The 17897-nt window shown below is 40.6% G+C and overlaps 1 protein-coding gene across 1 annotated transcript in view; it reads right to left on the bottom strand.

Moving 5' to 3' along the window:
* Positions 1–3174: 3174 nt before the first annotated feature.
* BPGM (bisphosphoglycerate mutase) overlaps positions 3175–17897 on the bottom strand; it is a 31748-nt gene continuing 17025 nt past the window's right edge. Inside the window, exon 3 of the mRNA XM_007466571.1 lies at positions 3175–3810. Coding sequence (XP_007466633.1) covers positions 3632–3810 — 179 coding nt within the window. The 3' untranslated portion in view covers positions 3175–3631. The remainder of the gene's footprint in view (positions 3811–17897) is intronic.

The following is a 17897-nucleotide window of genomic DNA, read 5'->3' as shown; positions in this document are numbered from 1 at the left end:
TTAAAGGTTAGTCTACATAGCTAGATTATCCTCCAATAAATAAAACTTCACCAATTGTGGAAAAAGATTGACTTAAATTCCGCCTATCATTTTGCCAAATAGCTTTGTCACTAGAGGGAGATTGTATGATTAAAATATTCTTATAGTACGGATGCTTCATATTCCCCTTGGGATCAAAGTCCCCTCACAGACCGATGTGGAAGCCATCAGGCTACAGTATAACATGGCATCCGCCACAGCCAGATCTTTTGAGAGGCCAGGCATGATTTAATACAACGAATAGTGTTACATAAGTGAGCCCCAAACTTGCAAAATCCAACCATGCAGAAGACAAAAACAGGAGAAACGATCAGGGTCTGTAATGCTGAGGCAATTTGAACGTATGAAAGACTTTCCAGGTAAGAGGAAAGCTGAACTTTGAAAAGAGGCTTGCCACTTTATGTAAAAGCATAAAAATAAATTAAAAATTATGCTGGGGATGATGAATCTTCTGTCTAGTAAAGCTGGTTCCCCTACCTCATTTTGTCATAAACACAAAGGAGCTAGAAAAATAAAAAACTATAACTACATAGTAGGAATGGGGGAAAATGTACATGACCTCTGGCTTCTCTTTCCTGAGACTGTCATCATGATCAGGAGGACTTCTGCTTCTGGCCACCCAGTTGCCCAACTGCTGTCCGATGGGGCAGTTGGGTTAACCAGCTCACACACTGACCAAAAAAAGCATTTTCACAACAAAACTATAGAGCCTGGGGTGGCTTCCCAGGCCAGAAGACAAATAACCACTGCCATTAATGTGCACATGGAGGGACTGCATTTTAATAAAAGTGGTCATGACCCAAGATGAGAAACAGTCTGCAAATCTGGAGCAAAAGAATCTGGTTGAGCTTGGAAATAGCCAGATCATATTAAGAAATTTGCCTCATACATCTTATCAAGGAAACATACACAACATTATGTACTCTAACCAAGGATGCTTTGTTAATTCAGTGCTCAAATTAGTACTGGATGATGCAAGAACTTCCATTTTCTGAGGCAGAATTTCTGTTCTTTCAGAAAAACAAAGTCTGAGTGTACTGGGATACACTACTCATCTGAGATATTTAAAAATTAAAACTCTAGGAGTAGCATCTTGCTATGGCTCTTATCTTACCACACTGGACCTGCATGAAACAATCATTACAGCCTGGGCAAAAGAGACGTGTCTAACTGGCTCCAGGGCAAGCCCAACCTGGCAGCAGGATGGGCTGCCCTCTCCAAGGACCAAATTTCTGGATAAGCTGTCTATCATTTTTTAAATTTAAAAAAATCCCCATTTTTTGGTCCCAGCTTGACGTGGTACAGAAGGATGCCAAGATGAGGATGCAGGTTTGGCAGATTTCAAGATACCTACAACAAAAATTCTGGATCCGGGCTTCCCTGGTGGCACAGTGGTTGAGAGTCCGCCTGCTGATGCTGCCGATGCAGGGGACGCGGGTTCGTGTCCCAGTCCGGGAAGATCCCACATGCCGCGGAGTGGCTGGGCCCGTGAGCCATGGCCACTGAGCCTGTGCTTCTGGAGCCTGTGCTCCGCAACGGGAGAGGCCACAACAGTGAGAGGCCCGCGTACAGCTTAAAAAAAAAAAAAATTCTGGATCCCTTGTAAGCCATGCAAAGAAAACATATTCACAAGGTGGTCTCAAGGTTGAAGTGCTGGAATTGTTAAAAATAATTTTACAGCAAGTTTTCATAAATATCTCTTCATTTATTTCAGCCAAAATCTCAAAAACCAAATTGTACCAGAAAGTGTCAGCAAAAATTATCCCTCTCTTAGGAAGTCTGTAAGATTCCAAAGTGACTGGGTGTGAGCACAGCTCTGTGTGCAGGAGCACATCATGCTGCCAGGTGTCCCCTGGAGGTGGATATCTAGATGCAGGACAAGGGAAGAATCCAACTCTAGGCTCTTGAGCTGTGTTAAGACATGGTCACTTCTTGGGCTGGAAAATTCAGATGCCAATTCCAGAGAGGAAGCTGTTCAAAAATGGTCTGAGTTGAAGCTTAGCCATAGGTTTGGAATTCTAGGAAGATCTGGTAGCTGTATTCTTGGCCCCGATCTCTGAATTATAAACAGTGCTATTCAGTTAGGCAACAGAACTGTGAAAAGAAGGACTACGCAGAAAAACCAGTAGTTGGTCAGGAACGTCAAGCATCCACATTCCATGTCCTTATGCATCACAGATGCAGCCAGCTGTGAGCAAACCAGGTTCATTTCTTCTTTTCAGCTGATGCTCTAAGACTTGATTTAAGGATCAGTAGAGACCAAGCAAGCAGTAGCAAGGGTTTTAGAATTAGTTTCCTTCTAATGACAGTTTTACTATAAAATGGATACAAATAAACCAATCCACCAATGGAAAACCATGAAAAACTGGTGATATCTGTAACAGCTTTTATAGTTGTAAATTGTTTACATGACTTTATCACTGAAATATATGTCACTTGCTCTGAAATAAGGCAGTAGCTTAAAGAAATGATCACTTACCTATCTCCAGCATCTAAAAACATCCTATATCATTAAGACTGATAGGCAGTCAATTCTGTCTCTGGCCTATCCTGAATACTATAGACTATGTACCATAATGTTTTGCCCTCAGCAGATAAAGAACAAATGTACATGACAAGTGCGAATATACCATTTCCCCTGTTCAAGTGAATAAAATTACACCCACTATATTCTACCTTCCCCCGACCCGACCTTCAATTTTTAGAGAATTAGGCATGTCTATGTGTTGAAATAAGTACAACTCTTTGTGTTATAGGAAGATAAGAGCAGAGAATAATTCAGCAGCCTATACTTAATATTTATGAATCATATGGAAATTCTTGGGATGGTACCATTTTCAGTCACAGAACTTATTTTTAAATTAATTTAAAAGACCCCCAAATTAAAGTTTAAAAAACAGAAATAAAACAAAAAGGGAACACGAACAGCTATAGCTGTCTATATGCTGCTAATTCTAGCAGCCAGAGAGGAATTCCACCAAATGTCATGAGGCAAAGGGCCTTGGTGTTTGTTGTTGGCTGTCTTGGAGGAATCCATCCATGACTCTCCCATTTAATGGGCCTCTGGTCTTAACCTATCAAAGCATCCCTCTCCCTAGAGGAAAAGACTAGTAATAAATACTTAAGTATAGTGTGTTATCTAACGCCCTTTATTATCATCCTAGAAAGTCTCAGTAAATATAAATGTGAACTACTTATTGGAGTAAGTAGTGCCTGTCAGTGGTCACTCTATACTGATTTATTGAATGAGGAATACCTTGAACTTGACCTCCACTTGTTGCTCCCCCATTTTGGAAACTTATGACATTGATTAAGCCCCACTGGTGACTAACTTAGTGACTAATTCAACGGGGCCGGCAGGGGCTAACGCATAAGGCTTATGACATTAGCACTCAGGCATCCTAAAGCCTTTATCTGGGCCAACATAAGTTACCTAGTTACTTATACAAACTCTACCCCACAGCCTAGATCTGGAAAAATCAGGAAAAATCAGCGGGAGAGAAAAAAAAAAAAAAAAAGCGAGATCAGCACCCATAACACACTGCATACCACTACTTCTGCAGCTATCCCTAGCTAGCACGTGGGAAAGATTTTATTTGTCAGCGCGTTTCACTTTTCCTTGATCTTCTACTTTCTTAATGGCTGCTTGGATAGCCTCTTGGTTGCCCAGGAACTGGTGAGGTCCAACGGCATGCAGGTTCTCGTCCAGTTCCAGGAGAATGGGGACTCCAGTAGGAAGAGTAATGTTGATAATGTCTTCATCTGAGATACCTGGAGATTAAGAGAGGGAGGAGCAAGGCATTAAAGACAACCCAGGAGGAAGCTGTGTTTACTTAATTAACTACACATTCACGTAGTCCCATATTAACTGCATGTTTGGAACCACACCAGGTACTGTGAGGGATTCCAGCTATAGTTGCTGGAAGCCAAGGGCGTCCCAGAAGTTTTATTTATTTATTTACTTATTTATTTGGTTGTGCCAGGTCTTAGTTGCAGCAGGCGGGCTCCTTAGTTGCGGCATGCGAACTTAGTTGCAGCATGTGGGATCTAGTCCCCCGACCAGGGATCAAACCCTGGTCCCCCTGCATTGGGAGCGCAGAGTCTTATACACTGCACCACCAAGGAAGTCCCTCAGAAGTTTTTTTTTTTTTAAAAAAAAGCTAAGACAGAAATTCAAATTACATTAAATCTTGGGGCAGTAAATACCTTTTGGGGCAAACTGTTCCTGGTTGTTTCCTATCTAAATCTTAAAGAAATGAAAATTATTCTCTCCATGCTCACATGTGTGTTACTGGTTTTCCGCAGAAATCAATCTTGAAAAATCTGAAAGTGAACTAGGGGGGGTTTCCGGTTTTTTCCTTTTATATGTTGTCCCCAGGCTGGCTAAAATTAACCTCAAAATCTAGTTCAGGGCTTCCCTGGTGGCGCAGTGCTTGAGAGTCCGCCTGCCGATGCAGGAGACGCGGGTTCGTGCCCCGTTTCGGGAGGATCCCACGTGCCGCGGAGCGGCTGGGCCCGTGAGCCATGGCCACTGAGCCTGCGCGTCCGGAGCCTGTGCTCCGCAAATGGGAGAGGCCACAACAGTGAGAGGCCCGCATAACGCAAGGAAAAAAAAAAAAAAAAAAAAAATCCAGTTCAATTGATTAGAAAGTGGCTGGTTTTCCAACACTGAGTGAGCATGGGATGCCCTGGGCTAGACCCAGTCAAGGAGGAACCCTCCCCTAGGCGCTCAGGAAATACAATCAAGAGGAATCAAAAGAAGGTTGATCGACATGCCTTGTAAACAGGTCTTGTTCTCCTGCTGTCCCTTAACAGCCCAACTGCTAGGAGAGAAAGGTATGTGTAATGGACAAATCACCTTCAATTCTTTTTTTATTTTTTAAAAATTTTATTTATTTATTTACTTACTTAGTTACTTACTTATTTTCGGCATGCTGCGCGTCCTGCGGGATCTTAGTTCCCTGACCAGGGACTGAACCCACGGCTGAGGCAGTGAAAGCATGGAGTCCTAACCACTGGACCACCAGGCAATTCCCTCAGTTCTTTTTTAAATAGCCTGAATCAGGGAATTCCCTGGTGGTCCAGGGGTTAGGACTCCGCGCTCTCACTGCCAAGGGCCCAGGTTCGATCCGTGGTCGGGGAGCTAAGATTCCCACATGCCGTACAGTGCGCTCCCACAAAATTTTTTTAAATAAATAGATAACATGAATCATAGGTTGTTCAATTTTGACCAGAAGAGCTGGAGTTGTGGCAAGGATGGTAGCAGCAGTGGTCGTGATATGGTTTCTATTATTATGAGTGTTTTTAAAAAACAATAAACATGCCAGGTACTCTTCTAAGCACTTTATGTGTATTAACTTATTTAATCACCGTTGCAATCCTAGGAAGATATGCACCATCATTTTTCCATGTAACAATTTCTGACACAGAGAGGTTAAGCAAACAACTCAAGGTCACACAGGCAGTAAATAGCAAAGCCTGGATTTAAACCCAGGTGTCTGTAACTAGTGCACAATGTCTTTCAAGTTTCTCTGAGTTCAAAATGGGCAAAGAGAAGAGAGGAGACCAGAAAAGATGGAGTTAAGCCAATTAAAAGGTGACTGAAAGTACTCAAATTATCTACTTTAAAAACACACTTTTATTATATAGACTTCTAAATTCTAACCATATGCTTCTGTTCTTTATTAATAGAAAGGACCCAGGGTAGAGCAAGTTCTGAGGGGAGTGCAAGGGCCCATCTTGGAAGGTGAGAATGGCAGAATAAGTTAGTAGCAGTTAGTTATCAATGCACTGTGTCATTTTAACTTTGGTCATAACTATGAGCACCAGTCACAGAATCATAGCACTGGATCTCAGCCGCTGGGGTGGTTCTTTATTAGAATTTCATTTCTAGGTTCAGAAGAGCTGCCTAAGAACTCTTATGCACAAGCTGTATACTCAAACAGCTATGAAACAATGGAAAGGATCATAACTTGGAAGTCAGGGTCTATTCTAAGTACACATCCTATCTCCTCCTTTGCTAGTCCCCTTCCAAATACTAACTAGTATAATATATAACTTTAGGCAAGTAACCTCTCTGGGCCTCCACTGCCTCTGTCTAATTAAAAAAAGAAACACGGGCTTCCCTGGTGGCGCAGTGGTTGAGAATCTGCCTGCCAATGCAGACGACACAGGTTCGAGCCCTGGTCTGGGAAGATCCCACATGCCATGGAGCAACTGGGCCCGTGAGCCACAATTACTGAGCCTGCGCGTCTGGAGCCTGTGCTCCGCAACAACAGAGGCCGCGATAGTGAGAGGCCTGCGCACCGCAATGAAGAGTGACCCCCACTTGCCACAACTAGAGAAAGCCCATGCACAGAAATGAAGACCCAGCACAGCCATAAATAAATAAATAAATAAATACATTGTGTATTAAAAAAAAAAAAAAAAAAAAAAAAAAAAGAAACACACACTCTTCTCTACCACTATTACAAACCCTGTGGGGCAGGAGGAATGGACTTAAAAGAGAACATACACGAGAAAGTATAGCCCAACAAGTGTTTCTTCTTTCTGTACTATGAATTCTCTTCTAGGTAGAAGATTTAAAGGGTAGGGTACTAAAACACTACTTTGTCCTGCCAAGCCCCCATCCCCACACTGCAACCCTACACAAGATTACCATCCCAGACTAAAGCTGGCAAGAACAGATAAATTCAGACCAGACAGCCAGCTGTTTAGCTGGGAGATGACTGCCTTGGATTCTAAAAGCCCTCGAACTCTCTCAGGTCAGATCTGTCAGCTGGCTGCATAGTAGCTGCCACCCACATCCCCTGGAGATAGCCAGAGAGGAATGCAACAGCACGTGGTTTAGAGCCAGGTGATCGCTAAGGATATAGAGAAACTGAAATCCTAATACACTGTAAAATTAAGAGTATAAAATCCTGTGGAATCTTTGGATAACAGTCTGGCAATTCCTCAAACAGGTAAGCACAGAATTACCATGGGACCCTGCAATTTCACTCCTAGGTATATATACCCAAGAGAAATGAAAACACATGTCCACACAAAAACCTGTACACGAACCCTCACAGCAGCATTATTCATAATAGACAGAAGATGGAAACAGTCTAAATGTCCATCAACTGATGAATGGGTAAATTAAATGTGGCAGATCCATGCAATGGAATATTATTTGGCAATAAAAGGGAAAGAAGTGCTGATACATGCTAAACATTGACAACCCTTGAAAACATTATGCTAAGTGAAAGCAGCCAGTCACAGAGTACATATTGTATGAGTCCATTTATATGAAATGTCCAGAATAGGCAAATCTATAGTGACATAAATAGATCTGGGGTTGCTTAGGGCCAGAGGGAATGGGAGAACTGGGCAGTAATAGCTAGGTATGGAGTTTCTTTTGAGGGTAATGAAAATGTTCTGAAATTGACTGTGGTGATAGATGGGTAACTCTGTGAATATACAACTCTGTGAAAATACAGCTCTGTGAAAAGCCACTGAACTGAACACTTTAAATGGGTGAACTGTATGTCATGTGAATTATACCTCAAGAAAGCTGTTTTAAAAACTACTAAACAGATCCGGAGAAGTTAAATAAAACTCTTCGAGTCACCAGACTGTTAAGGTAGTAAAATTAGACCTTTCTTTTAAATTCCCAAATTCCAGGACTTCAACTCTGGTCGTCTGACTTGTCTATGGCTATTTCCACCACAGCATAAGGAGAGAGGAGAATGTTTGTGTTCATGCTCTGCCCTTGTGAAGGGCTGGGTGCTAACTGGACACCAGCACCAAGTGTTCTCATGTTTTCAAGACTAGTAAAGGGATCAACTGATTTGTCTGATCCCCTTGAAATACCGAACACACTGGGATCATGATGGGCCAGGTTGAGGGTTTGCAGTCTGTGACCTCAGAAAAAAGTTCTGGGTCTTTGGCAGGGGGCGAGGGGCACACATGGAACTCATCTGACCATGGCCTCAGATCTAACCAGATCTAACAAGCCCTTTCTTTAAGAGCACCACTCTCAAGCTCATGCCTATGGCTTAGATAAAAACCCACTTTTGTGTGGGACCAAATGGAAGAGCCAACTAACAAAGGCCACGAGAACTATAATGTTTCACTTATAAAGAAAGGAGGGCTCAACAAAAATAGAAATGTTTCCAATAAATAAAGTTGACATTCCACTTTAATGACTACTCAAGCCATTCACACAGCAGACTAATTACTTCCAAATATTTAAAATACTTAGACTGGTTAATAATCAGTCAATGAGACTTAAGCGACTGGCTTTTTAAAATAGCAAATGAGGAAAAACCACAATGAAGCCATTACTCATTACTCAGTTTTGGCATAAGCCACATTCTTTGTCCTAAGAGAGTTAAGCAAGCAGAACTCCTAAGGCTAGAAAAATGCATCTGCATTGGATTAAACCAAACTGAATCAATACTATATTATGTAATATCGTATTACAAATTCATTAACTGGAACATCATATGAAAGTTAAAACGCATGGCCAGATATCACATCCTCTAATAATGGCTTAGATTGTTTGATACAGCATCCAAGAACGTTCTGAAGGGAAATATCTAATCCTGCATCAACCCATCTCTATCACTGCCCCTTCACCAACCCCCAACCATTGTCTTTAATTCTTGAATCTTCATGTAGGAGCGTCTGGGAGTTAACTGCTATCCATTTAAATGATTGGGATATTTTAAATAAGAAATAATGAAAGTTTGGTGGTAAGTCAAAGGAGTAGCTCAAAGCCAAAATAGGAAGAAATTCAAACAACTTCATTTTCTGCATACAGGACTAACTTCAGAAAGTCAAATCTGTACCTTCGATGACTCCCCTGAGTCACTGTAGCAGGAACAGGAACCACAGACAGTAATTAAGATCACTGCACATATATACAGCACTCCCACTCGCCTTCTGTTAGAAGTAGCTGAGCAAATGCTCACTTATCCCACTGGGATTATAAGGGACCATGTTTTATACATCCTTGTGTCAACCATGCTCTCAAAACAGTGCCTTATATATAGCTAGCTGCAAGCCTTTAGTAAATGTTTGTTCTACTGTAAGGAATTCTATCATGTGTTGCTGCTAGGATCCAGAAATGATTTAGCTTTATGATCCAATATTACAACTATATGTATTATATGAATCTACTTCTTACAAATAAAGGCTATTAGGAATAAAACGTTAACTAGAAACTCTAATGCCTAAAGCCTATATGTGAAAGCACTCTGAGGACTTTCTCGGAGGTACAGTACCAGCTAAGTTTCAGAAGGAAATCAAAAGGGAGATGTATGCTCCTCAAAAGTAAGGACTTTGTATGTCCAATTCTAGGTGCTGTATCCCTTTACCAAGAATAGTACAGTACCTGATTTAATGGACCCTTGGCACATAGCTGAAATGAATGAATCTGAACTCTCTGAGCTTTCAAATTAAATCTAGTCCTTTACTGTTGAAGTTTTGGTTAAAGATTGTGTTTCCTTTATTACCTTATTAAGAAAAGAAGTCAAATTAAATTTGTCTTCTATATATTTTCTTTGGTGTTCTCCAAACTGTGTGCTCAAAATCTTTGAATATCAGGAAACAGGAGGAAAGATGTTCAGGGAGACAGATCTGTTACAGGACAAGAGGAAACCCCAATTCCATAATGCTTATTTTTGAGGATGACAGAGAGAGAGGAAAACAGCTCCAACCAAATCATTCAGCTGTGAGGTTCCACCCATGCCCCACTTCCCTTTCCCAATTGAGTTAGTCACAATCCAAACCCTACTGATGGGTGATCTGTGATAAGAGTACTGTATTCTTCTATTGCCAAAATAAGAGCTGACAGAAGAGATTCTGAATTTCATATATGGCTTACCTATTTTTAATTATAATTCTTTTAGGTTTGAATTCTATCCATGTACAACTTAAAGATTGGCTGGGGAACAACTGGAAATGGGTTATTTGAATCATGTAACATGATGACAGCATAACAGCCTCTAATTTAGAATAAGGCAGAGAGAATCCATTCTACATCTAATTTTATAGTTAAGTGGCCTACAACTTTTAAAAATGAAGGTTTCTATAAATCAATTATACTTATAATAAGAGAAAGCTTAGCCACACCACTAGATAAGCATTTGCTTCACAGAAGAGAGGCCTGACTGCTACTTCTGAAAATATCCCACTACAAAATACCAAAGGTGACTGACTGGTCAGTCCCCATCCCCACAGCAAGTCCCAGCTGACCTTTCCTCGAGTCTCTAATTTCACCTCGTCACTTCTTTGCCTTGTTATATGTGCAGCTGCACACAGTTCTTCAGGGGTCAAGTCTGTCTTGCATGCCACTCTTACTCCAAACTTGAAACTGCCTAGTCCTTTCTTTTTTTTTGCGGTATGTGGGCCTCTCACGGTTGTGGCCTCTCCCGTTGCAGAGCACAGGCTCCGGATGCGCAGGCTCAGTGGCCATGGCTCACGGGCCCAGCCACTCCGTGGCATGTGGGATCTTCCCGGACCGGGGCACAAACCCAGAGTCGGCAGGCGGACTCTCAACCACTGCGCCACCAGGGAAGCCCTGCCTAGTCCTTTCTTGAACCCAAACTAAACAATCCACTTCTGCTGGCAAGATGCAGACTACAACCAGTGCTTCAGTTCAGTACCTGGCTTCTCCTTCAATGTGGGCCGGCAGGAAACAAATACAAAGTGACTACGCCAACCGCAGAGAAAGAAACACACACCTGTCTGGAGTGCTAAGGAACAGGGTGTTGTTAGACACTATGCCTGGGTTAGGAGTGTTTGTGGTGGTGCTTGGTGGGAGGTGGGCCCTGCTGTAATCCGGACTTGTTAGGCAATTGTTTATGCAGTCACAAATCAGTAAAGCAGTCCCTTAAGCAGGAATTTTCTCACTATATAATATTTCTTATGTCTGTTTTAAGTCTTCTTTATTCTGAAGGGATTAAGAACTACTATCAAGTTAAAAGTAAAGCATTCCATGGGACTACACCAAACTAAAAAGCTTTGGCACAGACAAGGAAGCTATCAACAAACCGAAAGGCAGCATTCTGGATAGGAGAACATATTTGCAAACGATATATCCGATAAGGGGTTCATATCCAAAATAGACAAGGAACTAATATACCTCAACATCAAAAAACCAAACAACCTGATTAAAAAATGTGCAGAGGACTTGAATAGACATTTTCCAAAGAGGAAATACAGATGGCCAACAGACACGTAAAAAAGATGCTCAACAGTACTAATCATCAGGGAAATGCAAATTGAAACCACAGTGATATATCAGCCCACACCTGTCAGAATGGCTATCATCAAAAAGACAACAAATAACAACTGTTGGCAAGAACGTGCAGAAAAGGGAACCCTGTGCAATGCTGGTAGGATTGTAAATTGGTGCAGCCATTATAGAAAGCAGTATGGAGGTTCTTCAAAAAATTAAAAATAGAACTACCATATTATCTAGCAATTTCACTTCTGGATATTTATCCAAAGAAAACAAAAACACTAATTCAAAAAGATACATGGAATTCCCTTGTGGTCCACTGGTTAGGACTCTGCACTTTCACTGTCAAGGGCACGGGTTCGGTCCCTGGTCAGGGAACTAAGGTCCCACAAGCCATATGGTGCGGCCAAGAAAAAAAATTTTTTTTTCAAAAAGATACACACACACCGATGTTCATTGTAGCATTATTTATAATAGCCAAGATATGGAAGCAACCTAAGTGTTCATTGATGAGTGGATAAAGAAGATGTGGTGCATATATACAATATTACTCAGCCATTAAAAAAAAGAAAGCTTGCCATTTGTGACAACATGGATGGATCTAGAGGGTATTATGCTAAGTGAAATCAGAGAAAGGCAAATACTGTACGATCTCACTTATATGTGGAATCTAAAAAACAAAACAAACAAACAAAATAAAATGCAAACAGTCAACAATTGCTCAAATGAAATTTAAAAAACATGACTTAGATACATTAAATAGCAGAGTAAAACAAAGTATTGAACAAAGTCAAAATATTGAACCATAGCTTTCCATAGCTTTCTCTGAGTTCAGAGACTTGTTCTAGTTCCTACAAGAAACAAGATACACGTGTAAAATGCCTAGAACTGCATTTAGCACACAGTGTGCACTCAAAAAAGGGCCACCTGGTATAGCTATACTGGGGAGTGTCATTCACAGACCACAATGTTAAGGTAAAAGCAATAATAATGTTAAGACTCAATTAGTTGCATGAAATTACCTTTTTATGGTTTACTTGCCAAAGATACTCTTGACTCAGCTTCTCACAGCGTACTATTCCAAACAGAATAGATCAACAGAAGGGCTACTTTTTAGAAAAAATTTAAAACCAAACAGCCCAGGAGGTAATTGTGTGTGGAGACTCAGTGAACTGGGTTTAGGCGGAGTTCATGACTCCAGCTACTTATCGTGATCATGGCTAAGCCATCTGAGGTCTGTCTGGGTTTCATTTTCCTTCAACAACATCTGTCTTCTTTCCCACAAATGGAAGAAGCGTCAGGCAGGACTTGACTGACTATAGGGTAAAATCATAGCACCAAATATTTGAGAAACAAAATAACATCTAAGGAACTAAGAATACTCTCCACTGTTGAGGTACATACAATCTAGAGTAAATGAGTAACACTAGTATACTCTTAGTCAAAGATCTTAAGGCACTTGGAGACTTCAGGGTAGACCAATTTCTTAATTAACTATGTGACTGGGTCATCATTCTTCCTACTTCAAAGTTACAATAAAGTATTTTTATGATAGGACAGTATGCTGTCATTGATTCTATCAGTTACCACACTCCTCCCTAGCAGAAGGTAAGATGCTTGAAGTCTATCAAGCATTTTAAGGACAATATGGGGAAAAACTGCCCACTTCCTTGAAAGATCCTGTTTATATGGGAGAATCTTACATAAACATACCTAGAAAACATGACTAGGAATCAGATCAGTCTACAACCACATGCATTTTTACTTTTGTAATCAATGCAAAGAATTTAGCAACTTTCATATTTATAGGGAATATGCAATCTGGTCACACCCATTTCAAAGATTCATTCTTAATACAGATGAAAGCTAACTTTCTTAAAACGTGACCATATAAGCCTCCAAGCTGGGCACTTTTGAAAGTGAAAGGAGATGCTGTTAATAATTGCAATGGATAACAGGTATTAACCAGAAAACAGGGGGTGTGTGTAGTCATATAAATTCACTATAAAAATAAATTGGCAATTAAGATGTTACATTTTATGACATTTTTTAACACAATAAACACATACACACAAATAAATTAGCCAGTAAGTAATCTTTCCTATAAAACAAAAATCTATATTTTACCCTTAAAGTAAGGGAGATTCACTTAATATTTGGAGTCTTGGAAAGTCAGTATCCAAATTCAATAGGATGTTTTCTTTTAGGTTGAGAATTTGTCAAGTACCACAGGAAGCCTTCATACATGAACTCTTGAAAGTTAGACATGTGAGCAGAAGCAAGAAGAACTAAAATCCTGCAGTCTGTGGAACAAAAACCACATTCACAGAGAGATAGACAAGATGAAAAGGCAGAGGGCTATGTTCCAGATGAAGGAACAAGATAAAACCCCAGAGAAACAACTAAATGAAATGGAGATAGGCAATTTTCCAGAAAAAGAATTCAGAATAACAATAGTGAAGATGATCCAGGACCCTGGAAAAAGAATGGAGGCAAAGATCGAGAAGATGCAAGAAATGTTTAACAAAGATCTAGAAGAATTAAAGAACAAACAGAGATGAACAATACAATAACTGAAATGAAAAAACACTAGAAGGAATCAATAGCAGAATAACTGAGGCAGAAGAACGGATAAGTGACCTGGAAGACAGAACGGTGGAATTCACTGCTGTGGAACAGACTAAAGAAAAAAGAATGAAAAGAAATGAAGACAGCCTAAGAGACCTCTGGGAAAACATTAAATGCAACAACATTCGCATTATAGGGGTCCCAGAAGGAGAAGAGAGAGAGAAAGGACCCGAGAAAATATTTGAAGGGATTATACTAGAAAAATTCCCTAACATGGAAAAGGAAATAGCAACCTAAGTCGAGGAAGCGCAGCGAGTCCCATACAGGATAAACCCAAGGAGGAACATGCTGAGACATATAGTAATCGAATTGGCAAAAATTAAAGACAAAGAAAAATTACTGAAAAAAGCAAGGGAAAAACAACAAGTAACATACAAGGGAACTCCCATAAGGTTAACAGCTGATTTCTCAGCAGAAACTCTACAAGTCAGAAGGGAGTGGCATGATATATTTAAAGTGATGAAAGGGAAGAACCTACAACCAAGATTCCTCTACCTGGCAAGGATCTCATTCAGATTCGATGGAGAAATCAAAAGCTTTACAGACAAGCAAAGCTAAGAGAATTCGGCACCACCAAACCAGCTCTACAACAAATGCTAAAGGAACTTCTCTAAGTGGGAAACACAAGAGAAGAAAAGGACCTACAAAAACAAACCCAAAACAATTAAGAAAATGGTCATAGGAACATACATATCAATGATTACCTTAAACATGAATGGATTAAATCCTCCAACCAAAAGACACAGGCTTGCCGAATGGATGCAAAAACAAGACCCATATATATGCTGTCTACAAGAGACCCATTTCAGACCTAGGGACACATACAGACTGAAAGTGAGGGGATGGAAAAAAATATTCCATGCAAAAGGAAATCAAAAGAAAGCTGGAGGGCTTCCCTGGTGGCGTAGTGGTTGAGAGTCCGCCTGCCGATGCAGGGGACACGGCTTCGTGCCCTGGTCCGGGAAGATCCCACATGCCGCGGAGCGGTTGGGCCCGTGAGCCGTGGCCGCTGAGCCTGCGCATCCGGAGCCTGTGTTCCGCAACGGGAGAGGCCACAACAGTGAGAGGCCCACGTACTGCAAAAAAGCAAAACAAAACAAAACAAAACAAAACAACAACAACAACAACAAAAATAAAGCTGGAGTAGCAATATTCATATGAGAGAAAATAGATATTAAAATAAAGAATGTTACAAGAGACAAGGAAGGACACTACATAATGATCAAGGGATTAATCCAAGAAGAAGATATAACAATTATAAATATATATGCACCCAACATAGGAGCACCTCAATACATAAGGCAACTGCTAACAGCTGTAAAAGAGGAAATTGACAGTAACACAATAATAGTGGGGGACTTTAACACCTCACTTACACCAAGGGACAGATCATCCAAAATGAAAATAAATAAGGAAACAGAAGCTTTAAATGACACAATAGACCAGATAGATTTAATTGATATTTATAGGACATTCCATCCAAAAACAGCAGATTACACTTTCTTCTCAAGTGTGCACAGAACATTCTCCAGGATAGATCACATCGTGGGTCACAAATCAAGCCTCAGTAAATTTAAGAAAATTGAAATCATATCAAGCATCTTTTCTGACCACAATGCTATGAGATTAGAAATCAATTACAGGGAAAAAAACGTAAAATACACAAACACATGGAGGCTAAACAATACATTACTAAATAACCAAGAGATCACTGAAGAAATCAAAGAGGAAATCAAAAAATACCTAGAGACAAATGACAATGAAAACACGACGATCCAAAACCTATGGGATGCAGCAAAAGCAGTTCTAAGAGGGAAGTTTACAGCTATACAAGCCTACCTCAAGAAACAAGAAATATCTCAAATAAATGTAAGACCGGACCCTATAAAACTCTTAGAGGAAAATATAGGAAGAACATTCTTTGACATAGATCACAGCAAGATCTTTTCTGATCCCCCTCCTAGAGTAATGGAAATAAAAACAAAAATAAACAAATGGGACCTAATGAAACTTCAAAGCTTTTGCACAGCAAAGGAAACCATAAACAAGATGAAAAGACAACCCTCAGAATGGGAGAAAATATTTGCAAATGAATCATCGGATAAAGGATTAATCTCCAAAATATATAAAAAGCTCATGCAGCTCAATATTAAAAAAACAAACAACCCAATCCAAAAATGGGCAGAAGACCTAGATAGACATTTCTCCCAAGAAGACATATAGATGGCCAAGAAGCACATGAAAAGCTGCTCAACATCACTAAGTATTAGAGAAATGCAAATCAAAGCTACAATGAGGTATCATCTCACACCAGTTAGAATGGGCATCATCAGAAAATCTACAAAGAACAAATGCTGGAGAGGGTGTGGAGAAAAGGGAACCCTCTTGCACTGTTGGTGGGAATGTAAATTGATACAGCCACTATGGAGAACAGTATAGAGGTTCCTTAAAGAACTAAAAATAGAATTACCATATGACCCAGCAATCCCCCTACTAGGCTTATACCTAGAGAAAACCATAATTCAAAAAGACACATTCACCCCAATGTTCATTGCAGCACTATTTACAATAGCCAAGTCATGGAAGCAACCTAAATGCCCATTGACAGACGAATGGATAAAGAGGATGTGGTACATATATACAATGGAGTATTACTCAGCCATTAAAAGGAACGGAATTGGGTCATTTGTAGAGACGTGGATGGATCTAGAGAGTGTCATACAGAGTGAAGTAAGTCAGAAAGAGAAAAACAAATATTGTATATTAACGCATATAGGTGGAACCTAGAAAAATGGTACAGATGAAGTGGTTTGCAGGGCAGAAATAGAGACACAGATGTAGAGAACAAACGTATGGACACCAAGAGGGGAAAGCGGCGGGGGTGGTGGTGGTGGTGGTAGTCAGCTGAATTGGGAGATTGGGACTGACATGTATACACTGATGTGTATGCAATTGATGACTAATAAGAAAAATAAATAAAAAAAGAAAAAGTTAGACATGCAGGAAAAGAGGACAGATGCTAGTATTCTTATTCCAGTGAGCATATACATCTACAATAAATTTTAAAAGGGCTGAAATCTCACTAAATTAACAGAAATGATGGGAGAAATAACATACACTATTTCTTCTGATCTTTGGGAAAGTGACTTATGCTTAATTCTTAGAGCTGTGACATAGAATAGTTGGATCTTATTTTTCAGTACACACTGCAAGAGAATTCTATTAGTGGAGATTGGCCTTTAGAGGACCCCTAAAACAAAAGATGACAACTAATGTATGATGTGATCCTAAAATCTAGTCCAGTCTATTTCAGGCACATGAAGTAATTCTTCCATGTGAGGCATGGAAGTTACTACAGGGAATCTTAGCAACATCAAAGAATTTGATGAATCTTAACAACAGTACCACCAGGGGGTACTATAGGCCAAAAGGGAACAAAATTGTTCTCCCCAGGATGGCTGAGCTGAGACTACAAACCACTCTTATTATGTCTTCCTATGGACAAACCGCAATCCTCACTCCACTTCATTTGCTTCCCCAGCTACTGGCTTGTGCCTAGTGGTATATTCTGGCTTTTCTGCCAGTTTTTTTCCCTGAATGTCTGCCATCCTCCCTGGCCACCAGCCCTACCATTTCTATTCCCTGTCTCCCTCCCATTCACCTCCCTTCTCCTCTCCTTCAGGCATCTGCCAGCCTCACACCTTTCTCTACACATACTTCCTACTCTTTGTACAATTTACCTCTTCCAGTAAGAACACCACTGCTTTAAATCAATTATCCCCCAAATAAAAACATTTTCTAGGAGCTTCCCTGGTGGCACAGTGGTTGAGAGTCCGCCTGCCGATGCAGGGGACACGGGTTCGGGCCCTGGTCCGGGAAGATCCCACATGCCGCAGAGTGGCTGGGCCCGTGAGCCATGGCCACTGAACCTACGCGTCCAGAGCCTGTGCTCCACAACAGGAGAGGCCACAACAGTGAGAGGCCCGCGGACAGCAAAAAAAAA

This window comes from Lipotes vexillifer, unplaced genomic scaffold (assembly GCF_000442215.2).
Source record: "Lipotes vexillifer unplaced genomic scaffold, Lipotes_vexillifer_v1.1 scaffold71, whole genome shotgun sequence".
In the NCBI taxonomy this organism is placed as follows: Eukaryota; Metazoa; Chordata; class Mammalia; order Artiodactyla; family Lipotidae; genus Lipotes; species Lipotes vexillifer.
This window is presented reverse-complemented; position numbering and strand designations above follow the sequence as displayed.